Source organism: Telmatherina bonti (assembly GCF_933228915.1).
Source record: "Telmatherina bonti genome assembly, chromosome: 3".
Classification (NCBI taxonomy): Eukaryota; Metazoa; Chordata; class Actinopteri; order Atheriniformes; family Telmatherinidae; genus Telmatherina; species Telmatherina bonti.
Window position 1 is genome coordinate 26,165,641 of NC_136621.1, and position 26,170 is coordinate 26,191,810.

Sequence of the window (26,170 nt, forward strand, 5' to 3'; positions counted from 1 at the left end):
GCCTCACACCCTGGCACCCCCGATAGCACCTTATTTACCAGCCGCTGAAACGTAGCCGGGGCGTTACGTACCCCGAATGGCATGACCACATACTGAAGAAAAGAGTCAGGTGTAACGCGGATACTTCTTTTGCTCTCTGCGTCAGTGGTACTTGCCAGTAACCTTTTAAGAGGTCTAGCTTCGACACATAAACAGCAGACCCAACACGGTCCACACAATCTTCCATCCGTGGTAACGGCTGGCAATCCGGCTTCGTAACTTGATTTACTTTCCTGAAGTCAGTACAAAAGCGGTCAGGCCCGTCAGACTTCACAGCCAAAAGACACGGTGAACTCCAGGAGCTGCAGCTTGGCTCTGCAATCCCATGTGACACCATGTAATCCACCTGCTGGCGCAAACGCCATTGCTCGTCAGGGTTGACCCTATAAGGATGCTGTTTAATAGGAGAGGCATCACCCACATCTATGTCATGCTGTAAAACGGTAGTTTGCGATGGTACGTCAGAGAACAAAGAACAATGACATTCAATGAGACTGATCACATCCCTTTGTTGAACGTCAGACAAATGCACAAGGTATGCACCAAGATCACCTAAAATTTCAGAGTTCTGTAAACAATCCCGCAGCAAGGCCTCGGACGGCACATCAACATCAACTTCAGCACCGGACAGCTCATGAGGGGAACACGCCCCTCAGGGGCCAAAGGTGCTGAATTCACGCCTGCTTGTCGCGCCACAGAAACAGAAGACAGAGGCATGGCAGTATGCGGGCTACTCGCTGGAGGATACTCCGCACGCTCATGATACGGTTTCAGCATATTTATGTGGCACAGACGACTACACCTGGTGCGGTCTGGCGTCGCGATAATATAGTCAGTGTCACTGATTTTCTTATCCACAACATATGGACCACAATAACGAGCCTGCAGACTGGAACCCGGAACAGGCAAAAAAAACAAAACCCTATCACCCGGTTCAAACTGTCGGTTCACAGCAGATTTATCGTACCAGGTTTTCATCCTACCCGGTCCTAAAATAAGGTTTTGTTTGGCCAACTCACATGCTTGATGGAGCCTGAATCGAAAAGTGCTGACGTAGTCAAGGAGATTCTGAGGCTCATCACAAAGCAATTTCTCCCGCAGCAACTTCAGCGGGCCGCGCATCCGATGCGCAAAGACGAGATCGGCTGGACTGAAGCCAAGCGATTCCTGCACCGCTTCCCGGGCAGCAAAGAGCAAAAGATGAACACCCTCATCCCAATCTTTATCAAATTCAAGACAGAACGTCCGGAGCATGGTTTTAAGGGTTTGATGAAATCTCCCCAGCACGCCCTGACTTTCAGGGTGATATGCGCTGGACCAACGATGAGTAATATTTAATTAATCACCTGCTTAAACACACAAGACATGAAATTCGTACCCTGATCAGTTTGAACAGTCTTAGGCAATCCAAAAAAACTTCACCAATGCCTGCAAAACAGCAGGAGCAGTGATTTTCAGCAATGGAATTGCCTCCGGAAATCGAGTGGAGGCGCACATCACAGTCAACAGAAACCTGTGACCAGCTTTCGTGCGTGGAAAGGGCCCCACACAATCAACAAAAACATGAGCAAAAGGGGAGTCTACAGCCGAAATAGGACACAAGGGATAAGGAGGTGGCGTCTGAGCCGGTTTTCCGGATACTTGACACACGTGACATGACTTACAGTACCACCTCACGTCCCGTTTAAGACCAGGCCAAAAGAAATTACGCAAAACACGATCGTACGTTTTATTAATCCCCAGGAGACCAGCCAAAGGATTATCATGTGCCAGACCCAGGATAACAGGGCGGACCACCTGAGGATCCACAATCTGGGTCACAACACTCCAGTCATCCTGCGTGGATGCAAACGGTGGAGTCCACCTACGCATTAAGACACCGTTCCTCAGAAAATAACCTGAGGACTCTTTAACAATGTCCTCATCAGACAAAACCAGTGCACGCAAAGGCAACAGGGAAGAATCCCGGCTCTGCTCCAATATGAGGCGTTGACGGGATAATTGCAATTCAGAGCTGTCAACCACCAGTGAACCACTCGATGTAGACTCAGATGCCATAGCATCATTCACATCAGAAAACACTTGTGATGAGGAAATTACTCCGGTAACGAGTCTTCTGCAGCAGCACTTAAGCAGGGACCACTCACAGGGCCGCCGCCTAAATCAACACCATGAGCTGTCGAGCACTTGAGCCGGCCTTTTGCCATGGCTCGGGTAACTGCGCACACTGGAAACACGGTGGGGAATCTTTGCTGGAGGTCATCAGGGCCCTCCGAAACCACAGGAACAGCCGTAACCTGGGGAGAGGCTAAGATTTTCCCGCCAGCTAGGTCATTCCCCAGGAGAAAATCCACCCCTTTAATCGGGAACACGGAGCAAGCAGCCACAACTACTTCACCGGACACCAGAGCTGACTCCAGCTCAATGCGATGCAGCGGAACAAATAACAAACCCCATTCCAAAACCTTGCACCAGCTCACTAGATGCAAGCGAAGTCTTCTTAGACAGAGGCAAGACACTGACCAAAATAATGGACCTCGAAGCGGCTGTGTCCCGTAAAATAGTCATGGGGACTTTCACACCCCCTGGTAATGAGACAGACCCTTTCATCATAAATGGGGAGTAAACATCACAATCCAAATTAATCCCCTCAGCTGAGTCATTTCCAGCTGGGGCTTTAATTAAGTTGACAGCCTTCGGGGAGGAATTCTTTTTACTCAACAGAAAACAATTAGCGATGACATGGCCACGTTTCTTACAATAAGCACAAAAAAATCCAGTCCGCTCAGCGCTGCTCCTGAAATCACCATCTGCCTCAGCAGGCTTGGAAAAACGAAAGACCTGGGAGTTGCGCTGCGGTACACAAACTGGCTTGTCATAAGCGTCTTTATGGGTGAGAACATACTCATCCGCAAGCACAGCTGCCTCAGCGACTTTAGTGACTTTTTGTTCGTTTAAATAAGTGGCGATATTTTCAGAGACACAGTTCTTAAACTCTTCCATCAGTATCAACTCGCACAGCTCATCAAATGATTTTACATTCTGGGCTAAACACCAGCGATCAAAAAGAGCCACTATTTCATGCAGGAACTCCACATAAGTCTGACCACCATTTTTCTCATAACGACAAAACTTTTGCCGGTAAGCCTCAGGCACCAACTCATTAGCTCTGAGGACTGCTGCCTTCACCTGCTTGTAATCTAAGCTCATCTCAGCTGGCAAGGTGGCATACGCCTTCTGAGTCTTGCCTGTAAACACACACTGCAACAGTAAGGGCCAAACATCCTCCGGCCACTTAAGTGTCATGGCCACACGCTCAAACAACACAAAATACTTGTCAACATCTTTCCCAGAAAAGGCGGAATCAACCTGATGCATTTATTCACATTAAAACCAGAGGAAGCAGTAGACGCAGGTGAAACTGGGGAAGCTCTACTCAACTCCAGTTCACACAGCCGCAGCTGCCTTCGGCTCTCCTCCTCAACCTTGCGGAGCTCCAACTCCCCTGCAAGTTCCGTTTCACGAAGACTGACCTCTTTTTCTCTAAGAGCCAATCGGCGGAGCTCTATCTCTAATTCCATCTGACGTATGGCAGAGGTGGGCTTAACCTCCTCAGCCGGCGACTCAGAAGCAGCGTCAGATGCCACAGACACACACCCAGCCTCCACAGGTGGCAAAATGCCATGATCAATCAGTGCCGCAAGAAGGTCTGACTTAACCAATTTCTTCTGCGCATGTTTCGGCACAGGGATCGAATAATGAGTAGCGATAGACAACAGGTGAGCCTTCGTACAACGATCGAACAGCTCAAGACGCAGCGTAGCCACAAAGTCCTCCAGCACAAACTCCATTACAGCAAACGACACACAGCATCAAGACGGCGTCGGGAACAAGCCCACAATACAGGCAGCACAAAGCGCTGCGCACAGATCGCTACACAAACCAAACAAGATCCCGGACGAGCCCCCAAATATGTTACGGCCCCTAAACAAAACAATAGTACGGCTCGAGAGTAGGAACCATAACATATGAGAGGAACCACTGCCAACAATCAACATTTAAACAAAGTTTATTAAAGAAACCGACATCAACTGAAAGAGGAGGGAGCCCCAGCCAAAATAAACAAAAAGGGAGCCGCCACAAACCAGCCACGCAATGGGTTGTAGGATCTGGGCCGCTCCCCAAATAATAGAGGATCAAACCAAAGAACCAAAACCGAAAACTGAACTACCGGAGACTCCCAACTCAAAACAACTCAAACGGAACGGTGGAGAGGTTGGCAGTGACCTCCCATGACCACTGTGCACCGCCCGCTGCGCTCCAGCAGGCCACTCCAGCAGGCCACTCCAGCCAATCACTGCAGAGGAAACAGAGATAATGACACACAGCTGGACACTCAAATTAAAACAGCTGACCATGGCACACACAACAGTATGTATGGCTTCTCACTCTAACAACACATTTAAAGTTTTTATTTTTATCTTTATTGTGAATATGGTTTCTTGAAAGCTTGTAGACAATAACTCATTAAACTTAATTTTACTGTAATTACTCAACTCATTCTGTTTTATTTGAGTTTTTCATTTATTATAAACTGAAAACTTGATGAAAGTTCTTGACAAGTTCTTGACAAATGTTCAATGCTTTGTTGTACTCACATTGAAAGACTCAAAGTGAGATCCAAGGTCACTGAGTTCACATAACAATATTTCTTATTTCTGTATGAATTCTCTGCGATGGACTGGCGAGCTGTCCAGGGTGTACCCTGCCTGTCGCCCAAAGCCAGCTGGGATAGGCTCCAGCTTCCCCGCGACCCTGAATTGGAATAAGCGGTTCGGAAAATGAATGAATGAATGAATGAATGAATGAATGTATGAATTCTTACTTGGTTTAAAAACATATCTGAAGTATAAAAAACAGCGGAAATTCTAAATATACTGCAATTACCTGTGCTTTCATTAATGATAAAAATCTGCATTTAAATAGTACATTTAGAGTTAGTGATTTATTAGTAAGTTTAAAGGTCAAGTTTAGTTTTCAGTGAACAATAATTATTATTAATTAAATTTAAACCAAATGTCTTTTGAAAGTTTAGATCAGGGATGTCTAGCTCTGATCCTCGAGGGCCACAATCCTTCAGGTTTTCCATGCATCCCTGCACCAACACACTTGATTCAAAATAATCAGCTATTGTTCAGAAGAAGAAGAAAAAAAAAGAACTTCATAAGCTGCTGGATCCATTCAATGTTAACAAGTTGTGTAGGAACACATATATATTGAAAACCAGCAGGACAGTGGCCCTCAAGGACCAACTTTAGACACCCCTGGTTTGGACTATTCTGCCATTGAAGGCACACCCACTAAACACACATTGACAGTGGAAAATGATCCCTTTATTTGCTTGTAATTCATTAGTGTTTATCACGTAGTGTGAGCATTATAGTGTTATATTGCACTGCTCATTAATGGCACACATCTCAAAAACAGGGCATGCTATGTGGGTTAGACAAACCTTCTCACAGGCTGAAAAGGCAAATGGCCCACATCACATTCCAAGAATCATTTGTCTTTGCAAAGACTTTCCAGAATCTAGGTCAGCATATAACAAATGATCTAAAGTCCCAGAATTAAAAGCAGCAGTGTTTCTTTTAGTACTTTGTGGTTTAAAAGATGAGCATGTTACTCAAACCAACAGGATTAAGGTAATCTTGTCAAAAGACTGATTTAACACTTCATGTAGTGTATCTGGGAAAGCGTAGACCATCAAAAAAGACTTAGAAGAATAATCCTGGATTGATATTTGTTCAGGACATTCTGTTCACTAAATCTTATTCATGACCAGTACACACACTCTCTTCTGCATGCCATTGCCTGAATAATGATCAACTTAATTGTCTCATAACAATCAAAACAGAGGATAAATATCTGGAACTTATAAAGAAAACAGCTCATTCTTGGCTGTGTTTTGGGAATGTCATTCTGCTTTAGGACTGAACTGATCTGAGGAGATGATGGCACTGACTCACTTGCATATAAATATATATATATATATATATATATATATATATATATATATATATATATATATATGCAGTGTTGGGAAAGTTTTAATTCTACATGAACTAGTTCAAAGTTCAGTTCACACATTTAAAAATGAAGTAGTTCAGCTTATAGTTCATAATTCAAATTTGTTTCCCCAAAGTTCACTGTTCCAAAATTCAACTAGTTCCATGTTCTTTTTTTATATGTTGCAACAAACTATTATTTCAAGAATACTGTCATTTTCCAGTAGTTGTAACCCATTCAGTCCGCACTCAGCCAGCTGCGGCTTTTGCTCCAGCAGTATATTTTTAAAAGAAATTAGTAAAAACTTGTTGCTTGAATGGCTTTCTATTAATGATGAATTAAACAATCTGACATAGGAACCAGGCTGAGGTAGCAAACAAAGTATGCACCTGAAATTGCAAGATTTCAGCTTGGAAAACATTCCAAATGGTAAATGAACTTGTACTTCTATAGCACTTTTCTAGTCATACAGACCACTCAAAGCGCTTTACACTACTTGTCACATTCACCCATTCATACACACACTCATCCCCCGATAGGCACATCAGGGGGCAGCTTGGGGTTCAGTGTCTTGCCCTAGGACACTTCAGCCTGTTAGGGGAAGCCTGGAATCAATCCCCCAACTTTCCAGTTGAAGGACAACTGCTCTTCCTCCTGAGCTACAGCCGCCCAACAATTTTTCATTTGCTGTCATTTTTCTTTTCATTGAGTAACTTTTCAATTTTTTACGAATGTAATTTTTCTGACTTTTTTTGCCCAGAGAAAACAGAAGTTCTACAACTTAGGTCGTAAGAGTGGCATATTCAGTCCAAATATAAAATATATAAATTAACAAAAAGAAATAAATCCAGTCACTAAGATTCCAAGGCCATGGACATAAATAGAATAATCATAATAATTAGTGGAGAAAAAAGGATTTTGGCTCCATGCTTTGTAATTTGACGCATGTGCGGTTGGACTTTAGCAGCGGATGTTGCCAGATTTGGTTTTTCCCCCTTTATGTCAGGATCTGTTTAAGGTGTGTTTTGATCGGTTTTAGCCGAGACTTTGCATCAAAGGCTCCTCGGAAATCTGGCACTCTTTTGAGTAAAGTTGAACTGTGTGAGAATGCCGTTCAAACACTTGATTGAGCACGCTCACAATAACATTCATTAGACAGAAATACAGTACGTTCAGTTCATGCTCCCCCAAAATATGAACGAGTTCATGAACGATCGCTCAATGAATTTGTTCAGACACATCACTCTGTATATATATATACATACATATATATATATATATATATATATATATATATATATATATATATATATATATATATATACAGAGTGATGTGTCTGAACAAATTCATTCAGGAACATCTTAAATAATTAAGCCTGTTTCCTCTGCAACCTGAGTGGAGAGCTACATAAAATACACACACACACACATATATATATATATATATATATATATATATATATATATATATATATATATATGTGTATTTTATGTAGCTCTCCACTCAGGTTGCAGAGGAAACAGGCTTAATTATTTAAGATGTTCCTGTCCACTGCAACCCTTTCCTGTTCCTTCTCTGTGAACAAGAGGTTTTTCCAGGGCAGATGAGTTATCTCTCCAGGGAATTATGATGGTAACCAGTAGGCTGCTTCAAGATCTTATGAATGATGTTATCTGAAACATGCCAACCTCTTCTGACAAACATTTTAAGGATGGCAAAATTAGGACATTAAAGCAGATGCCCTGCTTTCACATCCTTCGATCAGATTGGTTTAAATAGCTAACACTAGGTTCAAATATTCTGCTGCCTGGCTGTCTATCAGACTTGAAGCGTTTCAAACACCAAACTCGTGAGCAGGCAGCAGACCAAACAGTCAAAGACTGAATTAGCTCTCATTTCTGTTATGATCCGGCCTGTGGCCCATGACATTAAGAGGTAACCAACACTGGACTTTTCATGGCTAAGAGTTTTATTTCAATTCTAAGTATCTTAACTCAATCTGTAAGGGGTAAAGGGCAAAATCATTTCCCATGAACACGAGAGGGGTGACCACATGAAGCCTCTTAAACATGCCTCTTAACACGTTCCCAAGGGTGAACAAGTAAAGGCATACACTCAACTGTATTGCTGGTGAATGTACAAAGGAATTCATCATTGGAAAACAGGGCTTCTAGAGCCGCTCTTATGAGGCAGATCACATTTTAACATAATGAAAGATATGCCTTGAAGAAACAGGTAGGCAGCAGTACTTCAGCGCCAAACACTATAACAGGCAACAAGTTTAAAGAGAAACACCATCAGTAAAAGTACATATGCAGTTAAAGGAAACCTCCCCAGGAGTGACCAGGGTGAGTGACTGGACTTCATCCACAATCTTGACAAAGACCCAAGATGTCGCTTGATGGTCATTGTGACCCTCATCTATCATCTAACCATGTTCATATTCAACCAGTCCTTGATGCCACTCAACCTTATCGCTCCCAGACCGGTTCTGGCTGCAGGTGAGCAGAGCAGTTTTTCATGCCACTGATGCCTGGTTAGTTGCATAAGTACAAAATGAAAGGTTAGCTCATGCTTCAAAGTGATCATTTAATGTGCATGTGGCAAGAGGAGAGAGGTATATCAGCTCTCGTCGTTTGCGACAACGCCACCTTGGGAATTTCACCCAAGGAATTATTTAACAGAAGGCACACAAGTTTGTCTACTAAAAATATCGGAGACTTGTTCCAAGTTTAAGAAGTTTTATTTAAACAATTAACATAACTAAAATGGAGCACCAATTAAAAACTTGCAGGCGAGGCTGTGGAGAAAGGGGGGGTTAAAACCAAGGGGACATCTCAAACTAAAATCACCCCGCACACAAACAACTCACCATCACGCACAAACACACAGTGCCACCCCAACTACAAGGTGCAAACACACAAGGATGTCACCACCTGGTGGACCTGACCGCTACCATCAGCTCTTGTCTGCTGTAAAGAAAAAAATATATATAAAAAAGCTCCACAATTACTCACACTGAGAACAGTGAACTAAAAAGCCTCCCTCAGTGGTGAGTTAAAAGATTAAAATGTTCTAAAATAAAACACAACACGTTAAAAGTCAGCTTCCCCACAGCCCAGGAACTTGCTTGTTAAGCTATTATCAGCCAGCCCTTCAGTCCCTGTGGTGCATGGAGCAACAGGTCAGCCATACAAAGTAATATAAAAATATATACTCTAGCAGTCACTTACCGATCAGACATCTTCCCAGTCACCCAGAGAGCGGAGCAAAAAGCTTGATGCTTTTTCCCCCCATAGTGAAGAGACCTAATAATACACCATTTAATAATTGCTCAGACCTGATCATCAAGAGGGAATTCAGACCTACCAGCAGTGAACTGATCAGCAGGGGTGAAGGAGACCCACAAAGGGATTTATCTGCAGGAGCACTGCAAAAAATCCAACTTGTATTGGTTGGCCTGAAACAGTCATTTAAGTAGGTAAAACTTGAAAATATGTATTAATGGCATTTAAAGCAATAATGTTAGTAATCACAACAAAACAAGCAAGTTGTTTGCCCCAAAACAATTAGGTAAGTCGTTAAAAATGATTACTTTAAGTTGGAGTTCAATACAAGGGACAACAGTTCTGCTAACTTTAATTTCTGTGTTGTAAAAATGCGGGAAAACCAACTTTTTCAGTTTGCAATTTTCACTTGAAGTCTCAGCTGCCTCGAACTGGACTCCACGCAGGTATGTTTTTATTTAAATTAAGTTTAAATGGTACGGGAATTGTTGACTAGTGTTGTGTAGTATGTTTTAGATTTATGGAGGATGCAACCTACATATTTTCAACATTTAAACACAAACAGCTTTTCACTCAGCAGCCGTTAGCAGAACTGCTGCATGAGTTAGCAGCTAGCTTATCTGGGCTGATACCGTTCAAACAGGACAAGACATGTTAGCTTCTGCTGGTTAGTATTCAGTTAATTCATGCTCGCCTACTAGCTGCAGCTAAAGGAGTAGCCATTAAGGTTTTAATGCTAACACATTAGCTGATATTTCATGTACTAAGTATCAGGACAACATGGAGCAGTTTGTGTAACACTTTTTTGTAGTAACATTTACATCATGCCGAGTTCAATAAAACATTTCATGGTACTACCATTTACATATTAAAATGATAAGATGTAAGTCATGTCAAAGTTGATAAAATTATTATAGTGTAATGGTAGGAAAGGCCAATCTACCTATTTAAAATATTGTGTTGGTCAAAATATAGACCTACCTCAAATTTACTACATTGCTTTTGATTAAAAAAAAAGGTTTAAATATTTGTACTATGACCCACTGTGGGCTCCCAGGCCGGGATATATTGTCCTTCTGTTTAAAAACTTTGAAATGCATTTCATTGACTGCCCTGTTTTATACTGACAGCTGACTTTCTTAACCTAAACTGATGTAAGTGTTGGGTTTAGGAAATAGGTTGATAACCTTAAATAGTATAATTTATTTATAATAACTGCAGCAAATACTGCAGCAAAATTAATTAAAAATAAAAACCTTGAATGTGTACTCTTTTCAGCTCAAGGGTCTAGTCTAGTCTTTGCATTGTCATTAAATTTATAAAATGTTATGTGTAATGTATAACATTTCAGCTGACTGCCTTACTAATTCCCAGCAAATTGTCATCTTTGTTTTTCAGATTGAAATGAATGCAGTTCAAGTTCTGTAAGTTTACCAACACCATGGAAGCTGTTCAGCTGAAACATTATCGGCCACATCACAGAGGTTCAACATGGCTTTGCAAAAACAGGGGCTGCTACACTTTCAGAACTATCAGTGCTTTGAAATCACATCTTTCAAGACTACATAGGACTGTCCAACTGTTCTTTTTTATGAAAGCACAAGTTGTCTTTCATTTTTCTTATCTTGATAAAAGCACAAGCTGTTTTTTTTATTTGCCTTTTTATTTGATTCAATGCAGCTAGTTTAAATAAAATTAAGGTTTGAGGATGTATTGTATGTTGCATCTGTAATTATTTATGCATTTGATTAGAAGTTATTGAAATTAAATTATGAAGTTGAGTTACATTAGCAGTGTGCAATTTTAAATTACTCTTAAATTACTCTGCTATACTAACTTAATCAAATTCAAGTGGATTTTGTGAAAGAATTTGAGATTTTACAGTGTAAAATGATACATTATTACAACTTATGAAAGAGTTAGAGCAAGTAAGGATTTATAACCATGCAGATTTTTAAATTCGTACAACTTGTGGAACAGTTACCAGAACTAAAGATGAAAAGTTATTACAATATAAAATTATAATTTAGTGGAACTTACAATTGAGTTGTAAAAAATCCTAATTTAGAGTTGAGCAAACTCAAAAGCAAAACTTAAAATATTTAGTTTAGCTGTTTAACTTAAAATCTTGTCGAAGTTTGTTGCCTTGAAATTTTAAGTTCACCCAACTTTTTCTTTTTTACAGTGAGGAAGGTCAGCCAGCAGAAATATGCACTCATATATTTTCAGAATGACGCTGCTGTGTGCAGCACTGCCTTTATACCACAGTCAGCCAGGTGCAAATCACAGCCTGATCACCAGGTGCCAACACTTGGAGAGGTTCTCTCACCACATGTGCACTAAATAAAGAGGCTGCTTGAAGCCAACAGCCAAGGACTGAAACGGCACGTTTGCGCAAGACTTTCAGTGGCCAATCACGTTCTTGGCTTTTCCTCCGTTGTCCTCCTCGTGCCACTTAGGATAAAAGGGTCATTTCACTGAAGCACGTTCCGATACTTCCTCCTAAAACGCTCACGATGTTGCAGCTGTTGACTTTCCTGGTGGAGAAGTTCTCTCTCCTCCTTCAGCTCCAACTGTTTGGATCCAGCTGCAAGGAGGGACGGGAGCGAGAGCGTCCTGCGCAGCGCGCTCCCCATCCGCCTCTCCGTAGGGGAGACCTGCTGGAGGTCCCCAGAACACTTTTCACCCACTTCGGGATTTATTTGGGTGACAATAAAGTAGCTCACCTGATCCCCGACATCCTCCCTGTGCTGACTAACGACAAAACGCTAATCAGTTCCGTCATTACAAATAAAAGACTCATCCTCGGCTGTATGTACAGGTGTGCCACCGTGCGAGTGGACACCCTGGAGGACTTTGCCTATGGCTCGAGCATCCGGGTGAACTACATGGATAAGGTGATGAAGACACAGCCTTTTCCCAGTGACTCTGTCGCGCAGAGAGCGGAGAAATTAACTGGAACGTTTCCATACAGTCTGCTGTGGAATAACTGTGAGCACTTTGTGACACACTGTAGGTACGGATCTGCAACCAGTCAGCAAACAGAAAAGGTACAGTAGCCTACCAGAAGTGTGTGCGCACAACTGTATATGTGGATATGGTTGAAATAGTGTGCATGGTCTTTGTTTGGTGCAAGACCAAAATGTTTGCGTGTGTTTTTGGGAACAAGTAAAGTAAAAATGTGATTTGTTGTTTTTAGGTTATGGTAGAGCCACATGAAACACATTCAGCTCTGCTGTAAAAAAAAAAAAAAAAAAAAAACCCACAAAACGACAACAAATAAACAAACAAACAAAAAAAAAGAAAACTATTGACACGTGATCATTGTGTTGTAGATGGTAATTTCAGACTAGAATTCAAAACATTTTCTTGGCTACAGAAATTGCATGCATGGAAATTGCATTAGTATGAAATGTGCATGCTCAGAGATGATCAAATTACTTCCTTTTTAAATTTCTGAACAATGCGGACCTGTTTTCTAATCTAAATTGCATGTTTATTTTTATTTATTATTTGATTCAAACTGTATGAAAAAGATAAAAATCCAAGGTTAGACTTTAGTGTTAATAAATACCTGCAGGTTGAAAGGTTTTATCCTGAATGCTTTCCTAGTAATAAAAAAACCAACCAAACAAACAAAAAACCTCAACAGGCAAACACATTGAACCATCTTGCATTGGGCTATTAAACCTGTGCTGAACCCGTTTTTTAGCCTGCCTTTTTAATTTTTTACTCAAGCTGAACTAAAGAGAACACAACCTTAAAGTATTTATAGACCAACAGTGGTAAAACATAGAACTTCCACATTTATTTATTTATTTATTTTTATCAATGGCAACATTTAACTATAGAGTTAAGCAATGTCTGAAGTGTCCTGAGCTAGCTGTAAATTTCTGTGTTCAGAATTACTGATCAGAACTATTATTTAGGGAATGTAATAAAAATTTCCTACCATTTGTTTTGTTTTCTAGTTCTGCAAGAGCCTGAAATTAATCATCAGAGACCAGCGCAGCATCATCATTACAGCGCTTCTTGGAATTTTTGCTATTGTTTGGTTTGGTGTGGCCCTCTCAACTACATTACCCACAATTCTGATTCCCTTCACACTGTGGATGGCTGGTTGAAGAAGCTCAACACAAACAACCTGCGAGGAAACTAAACTGTAATTCAGCAAAGAATGTCTAAAAAGCTCACAATGATGCACTCTGGCAACATAGTGCCTTATGGTATGTTGTTTACTAGTGTTAATATTTCCTCTCTCTTTCTTCAGTAGTGGATGATAAAAACATATATTTTATATAAGAACCCAGATATATGCTTTTGAATTTGTGTTTCCATAAAAGTGACTATGCAGTGGACAGAAAGTGTCTTGATATGTATGCTGTATACATATGTTAATGGAGAGTTGTATTGTACAATAAACTGTGAATATTATGCTTCTTCACTTCTTTGAGAGTTTGACTGTTCACACATCTTCATGCATTCACATGACAGTGGAGCCGTAAAATATTCCCATTGACATCCAACACTCTGTAGACTGTTTGGTTGGAGAGTTTTCAGAGGAAAATCAGTAAAATTACAGGAAACATTAATACAACGAGAGCATCGATGTTCCTTACAGATAAACAGCAAGTTAATCAGAATAGGTTGTGATTAACTGAGATGGAGATCATCTGACATGAAAGCACATATATTTCAGTAAGTTTACGATGTGAATATGTTTGTGGAAATCTTCTAGAAAGTGCTGATTAACACTCAGGTAAACTGAGCCAGTATAGGCCACTTTGCGAAACAATAGCTGTTTATTTGGGCACTATGGCTCAATGTCTGTGACCTTTCAGATGAGGATTTTGTTCCTTGCCGAGCCAGCCTTATTAATGAGGGTTCTTAACCTAAATACACAGCAAAGCCAAAGTTAAAAAAAAAAAAAAAAACAGGCATACAACAAAGTGATTAGGAAAAGCTCCCTTTATTTCTCCCAAAACCAAACTGAACATTGACCAGTATGTAATCCCTCTGACCACTTTCGCCCCTCCCATTCCCAGCATAAATAAATTCTCAGGTGGCTGGTGTTTGCCTCACACTGCCATCATGTTTCTTTACCAACTCCTCAACTTTTTCTTCACAGCCTCCAACAAAGAAGATGACTCCAAATATGATCTTTCTCTGTACAAACGTGGCGACTTGTTAGAGGTGCCCAGGACCTTGTTCACACATTTTGGTATTTACTTGGGTGATAATCGAGTGGCTCATCTCATTCCTGACATCCTTCCTGCAGTTTCCCAGGATAAATCTGCAATTGCCAAGATGGTAACAAACAACCGCTTACTGCTGGGGGTCATCACCAAGGTGGCCAGTGTCAGAGTGGACTCTGTGGCAGATTTCGCTTATGGCTCAGAAATTCTGATCAACCACATGGACAAAGTGTGCAGGCAGCCTCCCTTGGATGGGGATGAGGTGGCACGGAGGGCAGAGAAACTCCTGGGATCAGTCACATATAGCTTACTGTGGTACAACTGTGAACACTACGTCATGTACTGCAGATACGGCATGGCCATAAGCTATCAGACATACCAGGTAAACTGAACAATCCTGTCGGTACTAAGATTAAAAAGATCTTTTCCACATTGGCTGGTTATAATGTTGAAGAATTTAAGAGTTTATTGTTAAAGACCATTAATCACACCAAGGCAGAATGTTCATAGTAGCTTGTAGAATTTGCCTCTTATCATTCATAACATTGACATTGCTAAAAATAGAATTTCCTAATAAGTAGTGTGAATGGAAAATGTAGTTATACAGACAAAGAATATGCAAAAATATGCTTGTTAGTGTTGTTTTAGAGTTGGTCACTATTCAGCCATTCTTTAGACCTTATACACTAATGTAAACACAAAGTGTACTTGCCGCTTCATCTAAAGCTGAATACAAGAGAAAACATTAGATCACCTTTGAACAGCTGAACAAAAAATAACTGGCATGATTAACATGATAAATGACTGTTGTTGTTGTAAGGAGCGTTCCTCCTTTCCACAATTGCCTTAAATATTTCACAAGATTTGCAAATGATGGCATTAGAAAGGTCACATTGTTCACGTTGCTGAATGCACAGACCTCACAGCACATGTTGAAAGTAAAGCTCCAACACATCAATCGTGTTGAGCCAAAAAATCTTAGCAAAACAGTCCTACTTCACAACAGCTGGCTTCCTTAATGCCCACATTCAGCCAAGGTGACTTCCTTCTGTCCACTTGAGTGCAGCTCATTCATAAGGCAAGCAGCTCCATCTAGTGTAGCCCCGTTAGGCCTGGATTGACTCCATCATGACCTTCTTAACATTTCTTTGCACGTGTGATTCTAACTGTTTCAGTTTTGCACAACAGTGCGGAAGATTGTGTTCAGCCGACTGAGCGCCTATCTGACTGCACTGTGTGGAGTCTGTTCCATGCTGTATCTGGGCTGCATGACACCGCTGACACTTTTACTCATCCTGCTCATCTCTTTCACCATCTGGATGGCGTCCTAACCTCATGCGCTCAGGAGGAAAGACTGCTGTGCAATTAAAGGCAAACATGCTGTTATTATTTTGGTTGTTTAGATATTTGTGGATTTTCTATATGTTTTGACTGCTCTCGTTTTATTTTTCATTGCATTGACAGGATCTTAATCTGCTTCTAAAATGGGTTTTATTTGAACCTATTTTAAGATGTATGTTTAATTTAGTCTGTTATTCATGATTAATGTTCACCTTGATGAGATTTTAAGCATTAATTCCTTTTACCAGATACAGTTCTGTACAATTTCAATTGTAAATGAATTTTGACTCAACCAGCTCACAGTGCTTTGGATGAAACTTAATAAAGATGTTAAAAAGAACACTACTTCACAATATAGGAGGCTTTCGACATCTTGGTGTTTTGCCAGAACCTGTAGGAGGGTTATAATGAATCCTGGTACCTTTCTTATATTGATAACTAATCTAGTTTAATACCACATTCACATCACACTCCGGCTTACTTGTTACCTTGGTGAATGTGTGAAAGGATTTTTTCTATTGTTTAATAATTATAAATAAATACTGAGGATTTTCAGATTTTTGTATGGGAGTAGATTAAAATGGATTTCTGTCTACTTTTTTTGTGCTCTTCGTATAGACATATTTATACAAACACACACACACACATTTAGCCTTAAGTGCTGTCATCTCATCATTGAATGATTTTTCCAAATGAAATTGCATTGCAATAAACAGTAATGCTGTGAAACAAAAGTCGGACCACAAACCCTCCCCCAACACACACACACGCAGACACACACGGAAAATGCAAAGTAGTTGGTGATACTACAGAGAAAACAGCCAATTTTCGGTCATCTAAGTACAGAATATTAATAAGAAATATTAATAGAGACCAAGATAATTTACTTGAAAAATCTTAGTTTTAAATTATTGATCAACTTCTTGGCCAAAGGATCAACATTACTGCAGCATTTCATGATCCAATAAAAACGAATATCACTTAAAAGTAAATAAATCTTCATTGTAGTTTTTTTTTTTTTTTCATTTGTTGCTGTCAGTAAAGATTTAAGAATAAAAGTAATTAGCTGGAACTTATTTACTTTGGAATATCGTAAATGTGCTTGTCAGAAGGAGGGATTCTTTAAAATGTTGTTGAAGAATCACTGTGAGGAAACTTGTGATCAAGTTTTATGATGTGAAAAAACAGCTGCACTGAAAATGAAAGTCAGATGCTTTCAGTGTGCAGTGAGTGTGTATGACATAAAAGCAGGTTTTAGTCTCCTGTGTCATTAAAGGCAAAGTTTAGCTGTGATGAGTCAAAGAGGAGAACACAACTACCAGACATGAAATGCAGATCAAAGTTCAGATCCACAACTTTGATTATAATACCAGAGAAACTCTCTCAGATTACAGAAATAAAGTTATACGTTTTGTGTGCACACTGACAAAATCTACAAGGAAACTGAACATAAAGCCAGAAGGCTTTACATCAGAGCCCAGCAAAACAATATAACAAATTGCAATTTAATGATATGATATATTTACTGTAACTTTAAATAAGTAGTTGAGACAACAAGGAAAATGGTAATTATAATGAAAATTTATAAATGAAACTCAATTAGATTTTTTTTCCAGAACAAACATTATTAACCACAAGTTTAATCTCATGTTTATTCATAAATTTCTGTTTGTTTAGGAAGTTAGGGCTTGTAAAGAGTTTGGACGGTAACATTTTTAACCATTTTGACATTTTGCTGTTACTTTTTTCAGCTTTTAAAGGAATATTTCAGTGTTTCTGAAGTGTGGTTGCATGGAATATAACATTACTGTGCACACCTATTACACAGAATGCACACCACTTACTGATCACAGGTAAATACTGTATGGTTCACTTAAAATGTATTCCATTATTGTAATTTACAGTTTTATAACATAATTTCACCTTGGCAAAACTTGGTCTTTTTCAGTACTAATAAATATAATAACCATTTAAAAACTGTATTTTATATTTACTCAAGTTATATTAGTCTAATATTAATATTTGTGTGAATATCTGAAACATCCAAGTGTGAGAAATTTGCAAAATAGAGAGAAATCAGGAAGAGGGAAAATACTTTTTCACAGCACATACTGAACTATTTCATTACAACCTTATAGAGTATAAAAAAAACCCTTAAGATAATCACATGCAAAGGTCTTACTTTGACATTTTTCTGTGCATAAATCTATCAAAACTCAATCAACCCCATGGAGTTCCTTCAAACAAGAAGCTGTAGAAATCAGTGGGGTCCAAACTCTTACTACCTCTGATCTGAGTACCACATATAAAGACCAATTTTAATGAAAAATAATTATCTTGCATTATAATCAAGCTTAAACATGCAAGAAAGTAATTATTTAAGAAAGCTTTACTATATACAAAATCACGTGTTTTAAGTGGCGTACAGGTGCACAGTCCCTGCTGAGAAAAAGAAAGTGACTGTTTTATTGCCTGTGGAAGTAATATCCAAGTTTTAAAGGGGTTCACAGAAAAGAAATAAGATTTATTTTTGAGTTTTCTGTCAGAGCAAACGAAAAGAGCAACAGAAAGTACTAAAAGGAGAAAAAGAAAGACTGGTGCTTTAGTAAAACATGACTTTCTCAAAACATTGATATACCAACAATGTCAATGCAATTCTTAGTTCAAACTGTAATCCACACATTCACATATGAAATCCACTAAATGGCAATCTCAGGCACTGTGATGGACTGGCACCTGTCCAGGGTGTACCCTGCCTCTCGCCCAAAGGCTGCTGGGATAGGCTCCAGCTCCCCCGCCACCCTTCACCGGATTAAGCGGTTTCAGATAATGAATGAATGAATGAGTAAATGGCAATCTCTTAAATATGTTTATTCTTTGAACAGACAAAACAATTCTTGAATCAGTAAAGGGACAACTAAAGTTCATTTTAGCTTTTTGGTCGACGTTTCAGCTCTAATTGGAAGTTTTTCTTCTTTTCTGCCTGCCAAGGACATTCATAACAAAACTGGAGTCAGCGCTGGATGGTCCGACTTAAGGCCCATTTATGTTTGGCACACCAGACAGATACACAGACAGTTTCGGCTATATGCTCCCACAATTCTGTGAGATGGTAGAGATGGATGGTTGTGAAATGGTGGGAGCTTCTGAAGATAACTTTTTTCTTTTTAAATTGTGGTTAACAAATGTACAAACAGAACAAATGCCCATTATCTTTAGTTTTGCATGCTGAAACCAGAAAAGACAAGCAGCAATATATAGGTGAACAGAACAGTAATTGCACTGAATTGGTTTGTGACAAGCCCTTAGTCTAAAGGACTTTCAGTGTCTGCTGGAAGAAATCAATGACTGAACACTACATAGGTCAGCTGCCAGCAGAGGATCTAAATACAGACATGCTGTAATGGGTAATGAGGATCTGGAAATTCAGCCTCAGAGTAAATGTTTTAACAACAGTGGAGTTTTTGGAAGGCATGAGGGAGAATGGAGACTGATAAAGAGATGATGGAAGAGCCGTCTTTTCATGTGGGATAGAAGTATATTCCAGCAGAGCTTGACAATCGGATTTGTAGATACTCCAACAGATAGAGCAGTAGTTGTCCAATATCAAGGGAACAGACAGTGGTTAGAGGCAGAGATCTGGATACTTATCCAAGGGCTGTAGACAAGAATCAGTGGTCAGAGTCAGTGTTTGGTTAAGCACAAATATTGTTTGGTTCACATTCTCAGCTCTGGTATATGGTGAATAGTTAACTGGCGGCTGGAGTGTGTCAGGGGGCAGTAGGGAGCACGGGTGTTCACCTGGTGTTCAGGAAGCACTGAATAATTACCTGTGAGTGTGCACCTGTGAGTCTTTTGTCTGACTGCCCTGGGTGCAGTGTCTGTCTGCCTGAGTGTGATCTGAGTCAGAGTGCACAGAGACGCCATTGGTATGTATTGCTTTGTTTTGTGATTTACACTTTATTTTATTTGTTTTATTTTGACTCTTTAAATTACACTAAACATGATAGACATGGTGATCTAACATCGGTTACTCTTTCTCTTTGAGGTTATCAACCTGCTCTTTAACAAGAAGAAATGAAAGTTAAATAAAAGGATTGAACCGAGTTGATTCCTGCGTCCTCTGTGCCAAGCCTGTTCGAGTTCAGGCCCTCAATAACTCGACAGTCAGAGTCCAGATAAACACAGGGTGAGAAAGATCCATGGTGGGCAAGGCAAGCACAATATGGGGACTTGACTTGATCAGCAACTAGAACATAGAACCAAACTGCTGGATCTCAACTTAACACAAAGCTGTTGACTTTTTTGCAGGGAAGCAGAGGCTGGAGAGAGTTTAAGTAGGGCAAAGCACAGGTAAGAAAATGATGCAATCAGTGAAGCCCAGATAGAACATGAACTTGTTCAAGGAAGCAATCAGCAGAAGCCTGGCGGAGCATGAACCAGGACACGTGCAGTCAATAACCATGCTGATGTTTTCATGTGCTCACATTATGGAATAATTGTTGCAAATAAGCTCAACTTGTAAATTATTACCTAAAATAACTCGAAGCAAAAACTAAGCTGAAATAGCTTTCTTTTCTTTTTCCATTAGAGTAATAAAAACCTAAAAGACATTTTGAAACCCCAAAGCAGACAACACTTTAGGCACTTGTTGGCAGATTTACAGAAGGGTTTATTGTAGGGCTCAGTTTGATGGTAGAGTAAATGAACAGACGGGACTTTGAGCAAAGAGACAACACAGACAGGAGATGAGGGAATCGAAGCTGAACAGAAAAATAAAAGCAAGAGTAGTTACAAGAATATTTTCTATCAAGCACAAGTCTTAAATTCACTACCACAATGAGAAACATGTTGATCTGGTGGAAAATGACGGATCTATTGCAGTTTGCAACGTTTCACACATGAACATAACATGCATGCCTCAGTCACTTCAGCTCCTTCTGCAGACATGGGAATTTTCAGTGAATGGGAGATTTTTTTCAGACGTAGCCTGTGAGTTATACTGATTACCCTCAGTGGTTCCTCAAGAAGTAGTTATGCTCTGTTCTTTGCTCTTGAGTTAAAAATAGAAAAAAAGTAGCCCAGAAAAACACTGTTTCAGAAAAAGTGACGTGGAAGACTTCACTATTTAGTTTACCCCCAAAACCCATCGGTACATTTTCTCATTGTCACATAATTTTTGCTCTTCCGTTTCAGGGAGGAAAAGTTATGAAATGACTGAACCTGTAACACACAAACTAGTGAGAGATAGGCTCATAGGCATATATACATACATCTGTATAATGGCTAAAGGTAATGCAGCTGATGGGTGACTGCACCAGTGTAGTATAGGTAACCTTAGCTGAGCTGCTGGTTGGCGTAGATACATGTATAGGGATGTTTGTAATAGTAAAAGCAGCCTCACAGGGGGTTTAGAAGTGGGTATCCTGAATGCTGACTGAAAAAGAAGTGGGTATATTCTGTATACCTGCATATACCCTGGACCAGAGCACTGATTACACTCTTAATGTTGAGTTAATGACAAACAAAACAAAGAAATTGCATTTCTTTGATTCACATTTTATCATCGTCTTATGCCCGGGTTAGAACAGTATATTATTTTAATGATGCTCCCTGTGTGTATCAAACAACGCAAACCAGTAACCAGGAGGCTAGAAAAACTCAATTTCATATACAATTTCAAGCATATAAAGCAACTTACATTATCTTGATATGTCAAAGTTCTCTTACTCCATTAAATGTGTGTTTTTGATGACAACGGAAGAATGTTAAGATTAAGACAGTATTTACACTTCATTATCTGACAACTGGAATCTTGTCTGTTTACCATGAGTTTCCTTGTTACTTCAACCATCTGCATTTTGTCCAGCAGAATACTGGACAGGAGCTAATTCGCTAGCGGGCATGGTATGTCTTATTTTATGATAGTAACAATTATCAGTACTAACTGGGGACACAGCCATGTGAAATAGACTACATATGCTACTAGTCAAAAGCTTGAACACACTTTTCCATTGGATTTAATGGGATAGTAAATGTGTCCAAACATTTGACTGTTATCATATAATATGCTTTAAACTGTAAAATATAATTGTAATTAAGCCAAATCATTTTCTAAAAGTAACCGTTTCTATATGTATAATGGATAAACATGAATGAACACAGTAGGCTACTTCCAAGGGTTCAGAATGAAACCTGCAAATAAGTTCAAGTAAATACATCTGCTTATATCTTTGTCATTTGGAAAATGTGCTTCCACTGGAAAAACGAGAATAATTTTGAAATAAGTGTTTTGATACATGCACGATAAAGCAAAAAAAAAGAAAAAAAACTACATCGTATTGTACCATTTTACCTTGTTCCTACCTATACAAACATGCCATTTAATGTGACATTGTATGTCACGTTGAATGGGTGTGTGACATACATGCACAGTAAAACTGAATCTCATCTGATCGTATGTCTTTGTTTGTTTTTCATTGATTTCAACATACTGATACTGAAGGACACTTTGGAGCAGCAGAACCAAACATTCAACAGTGAACAGCTCACTCAAACCTTTGAAACCCATGTGAGCATGTGCACAAGTCAAGGTTGATTTGAGCTTCTTTCTCCTTGTCAGAATAAACCATTGTACTTCTAACAACTTTCCATACGACACTAAAGTCCCTGAAATGGCAGCATATTGATTATATGTTGGAATTATAGACTAAAAATGTGATACAAAATTTTACCTTAGATGCATCTATTTTGATTTGAAAAGTACAAGGTGTATGGTACAACAAACTGTACAGTACAGATTTTACGTAGTTTTATAACACATTAAATCTGATTTAAATGTACCATCTGTAGGTCGACTCTGCCTTACTTAAATGGAGCCTGAGGGGGACTGCCTGACCGCTGCTGTTGATATCAGAAATATCAGCTCAAACTGTACATGTGCAGGTGTGCTGCTCACCTCTTCAAATAAATTAGATAGCAGCTTTTTCCTTTTCTACCTATTCATGTTCTCTTTTCTTTATTGGTAACTTGGTTTTGTTACAACAAGAGTCATGTGACTTTATTCTGCCTGCCGTGACTGTCTGATTAGTCTATTCATAGATTAAAAAAGCTTTGTTAAATCAGCCAGTTTAAACAATGTTGCACCTTTGTGCATTGGTGAGAGAGTTTGCAAAGAAAAATGAAGCTTAAATTTTCCTGAAATTGCTTTATGCAATTTTCCATATTAGTCTCAGATAACTGTCTTCTCGCCATGTTACTGTTATATCTCCTTATTTCTCACTGCTGGATGGATTTTTCAAATGTGAAATTACACCTGCCACTTAAAACTTGAGACAAAGTAGCAAGACATACAAAGATGTCCTTCTGGAACAAAAATGCCACAATGCTGTCTTGTACTTGCAGCCCTTCCAAGACTGCAGTATAACAAAACAGACACATTCACACCACAGTACTGACTTTGAGAGAGAGAGAGAGAGAGCGCGCGCGCGCGCGCGCAGACAAAAGACCAAGATTTTATTTAGCCTATTCTTCTTATGCAACCTTGACTATAAGTAAAAGTCTTCATTGCTTGACTGGAAGATCAGCTTCGCTGAAGTTTGAGTTTTACTTATTGAATGGGAAGGAATGAGGCTTTTGTCAGTGAATGCTTTCTGATAAGGAACTTATTTGTTTTGAAAGTCAATGTGTCTGATATTTTAATTTTCTTTCCGACAACAGTGAGACTAAAGAGGCTATTGCTGTAATGAGTGGTTCGCTCAATCTTCTGCTCAACGTTTCATGTTTCCTGCAAAATGTTCTTTGAGACATCTAAGAGTTGCTTTTTGACGAGGAAAAAAGCCTTTTATTCCCCCCCAGAGTAAAATACTATTTCATATATTCATATATTCTTTTTTATTTGAAGTTCTGACAGTTATTCACACATATGCGTTTAACAGAGATTTGCATGAACCTCTCCTGCTGTGACGCACCTTTGATATTCGCTCAAAGGGAAGCATGTCAGCCACTTTTTATTCGATTTTAATACGTAGTCAGTAGAAGACGTCTTTTCTCTCTGCAGATCAGCCCGCCTCGTCTTTCTCTCTGTCTCACGGTTCAGCCAAGAGACCCTCAATGCCAAACGGACCGCAGTGCGCATTGCCAAAGGTTGCGCGCTCTGCTGATGCGCGCACTAACCTCCAGAGGATGGAAGCTTCTCATTTTATATTTAATTGGACAATTTTGTTTTATTCGTCTTAAAATGAAGACAACCTGTGGATGCATATGAGACTTTACTTTTAAACCATAAAGGGAATCTAAATACTCTGAAGACTGAGGTGAGTGAAGTCCGACGACAATCACTGATAGTTTAATGTTTATCTCTTGACAAACAATAATCACAGATGTTTTCTAAAGTAATTGAGTGCTACAATTAAACTTGGAAAAGCCTTTTAGTCTTCGGTTTCAGCCTGGAAAACGGACAGCCTTTTACTGATTAACAAATTTAGCCATAGTTTTGGCATGTAGGCGTAAATGGAACATTTACAACATAAATCAGCTGAGTGGTGTCTTGGCTTGATTGCCACGCTTTAAATGAATCCACCGATTACAAACAGCATTTATTCTGATAGATTAAAAAAACAAAAAACAAACTAGCAAAATAAACACCCATGAAGACTTCAATGAGCAAACCTCTCTAGAAATACTTTGTGGAGTTGGAAGTATAAATGTTCTCCATGTTATGTAAGATGTTGCAGATGTAATTTATCTGTGGCTGATATTTCATGGTTTAAGAGTTTGAATGAAAATCAGTTATAACTGATAATGAGTTTTACACAGCTTAAGCTTGACCAGACTATAGAAAGTACACGTATAAATATATATAAAAGATAAGTGAATAGAAGTCACATGTATATCAGTGCAGCATGGCCATGGGTCAAACTAATTACATTTATTCCACAGATTGACTGATGGGGACTGCCAGCCATGGATGGGGTGTATCAGCTGAACATGACTCTAGTGGAAGATTCCCAGCTTGATGGAAAACCTTTGAACTGCTGCTCAACGGTCTCCTCGGCAGATGACAGCCTTTTGAAGCTGGATGACAGCACAAAGCTGGTTGGGGTGCAGGTTATTCTCATCCTTGCTTATAGCACAATCATCTTGTTTGGAGTCACTGGCAACTCTTTGGTGATATACGTCGTCTACAAGTTTAAAAATCTACGAACCGTGACTAACTTCTTTATTGTAAACTTGGCTTTTGCTGATTTGCTGGTGAACACACTGTGTTTGCCTTTCACCCTTGTCTACACACTCTATGATGAATGGATATTTGGCCAGATTTTGTGCTTCATGCTGCCTTTTGCGCAAGGCATGGCGGTGCACGTCTCCACCATTACCTTAAATATCATCGCTCTGGACCGACACAGGAGCATTGTCCACCACATGGAGACCAAGATGTCCAAAGACATGTGCGCTGCAGTTATTGTCATCTCGTGGGCCATCAGTGCCTTGCTGGCTAGTCCACTCGCCATTTTCAGGGAGTACGGATCATTTGATTTTTCACCGGGTGAGTCTATTCAGGTGTGTACGGAGAAGTGGCCAGGAAGCAGCATGAACGGGAGGATCTACAGTTGGTCAATGCTTCTGGTTCAGGTCGGTGTACCTTTAGCCATCAATTCTGTTGCCTACATCCGCATCTGGAACAAACTGAAGAGTCACATGACTCTTGGCCGAAATGACCACCAGCGCCGGAAGAAGACAACCAAGATGATGCTGACCATGGTGGTGTTCTTTGCTATCAGCTGGTTGCCTTTCCACGCTTTTCAGTTGGCCATCGACATTGACAGCACCGTGCTGCACATGAAGGACTTCAAGCTGCTTTTCACAGTGTTCCATATCATTGCAATGTGCTCGACTTGTGTTAACCCCATCCTGTATGGGTGGATGAACAACAACTACAGGACTGCCTTCTTGTCCGTATGCAAGTGTCGTGCTTCTTTAAGCTCAAGATACACAAAAAGCAGAAAGGCTGAGCAAGACGAAGACAGGGTTTGTACTGATTTCAGGTCAACAAATGTTTGAGATGAACAATCAGAGATGGCTCATTGTTTAACAACTGCTGACAACACTATGTATTTTATTTTGTTATATTTATTTCTTTATTTTGCTTTTTGGACATGCAGCCTTTTGCAAACGAGGCATTCTGAAACTATTTAAGTAAAAAAGGGCTTTGACTTGAAAGTAATTAAATCCCCAATACT

General features: G+C 39.7%; 3 protein-coding genes across 3 annotated transcripts; all 3 read left to right on the forward strand.

The window, feature by feature from the left end:
• Nucleotides 1-11,909: 11,909 nt before the first annotated feature.
• lrata (lecithin retinol acyltransferase a) lies at nucleotides 11,910-13,517 on the forward strand (the record flags this gene model as incomplete). The annotated part of the gene is made up of 2 exons (XM_079264651.1): nucleotides 11,910-12,443; nucleotides 13,365-13,517. 2 exons carry the CDS (start codon nucleotides 11,910-11,912, stop codon nucleotides 13,515-13,517), a joined length of 687 nt encoding a protein of 228 aa, XP_079120777.1.
• A 967-nt stretch (nucleotides 13,518-14,484) lies between these two features.
• LOC306774440 (lecithin retinol acyltransferase) lies at nucleotides 14,485-15,919 on the forward strand (the record flags this gene model as incomplete). The annotated part of the gene is made up of 2 exons (XM_079264471.1): nucleotides 14,485-14,970; nucleotides 15,764-15,919. The coding sequence occupies 2 exons, from the start codon at nucleotides 14,485-14,487 to the stop codon at nucleotides 15,917-15,919; spliced, it is 642 nt and encodes a 213-aa protein (XP_079120597.1).
• An 8,208-nt stretch (nucleotides 15,920-24,127) lies between these two features.
• Nucleotides 24,128-26,035, forward strand: npy2r (neuropeptide Y receptor Y2). The gene is made up of 2 exons (XM_079264939.1): nucleotides 24,128-24,244; nucleotides 24,870-26,035. Exon 2 carries the CDS (start codon nucleotides 24,894-24,896, stop codon nucleotides 25,989-25,991), a length of 1,098 nt encoding a protein of 365 aa, XP_079121065.1. The 5' UTR covers nucleotides 24,128-24,244; nucleotides 24,870-24,893; the 3' UTR covers nucleotides 25,992-26,035.
• Nucleotides 26,036-26,170: the final 135 nt, after the last annotated feature.

Coding starts and splice junctions, on each gene's coding strand:
- npy2r (XM_079264939.1), top strand. CDS start 24,894: ATGGATGGGGTGTATCAGCTGAACATGACTCTAGTGGAAGATTCCCAG.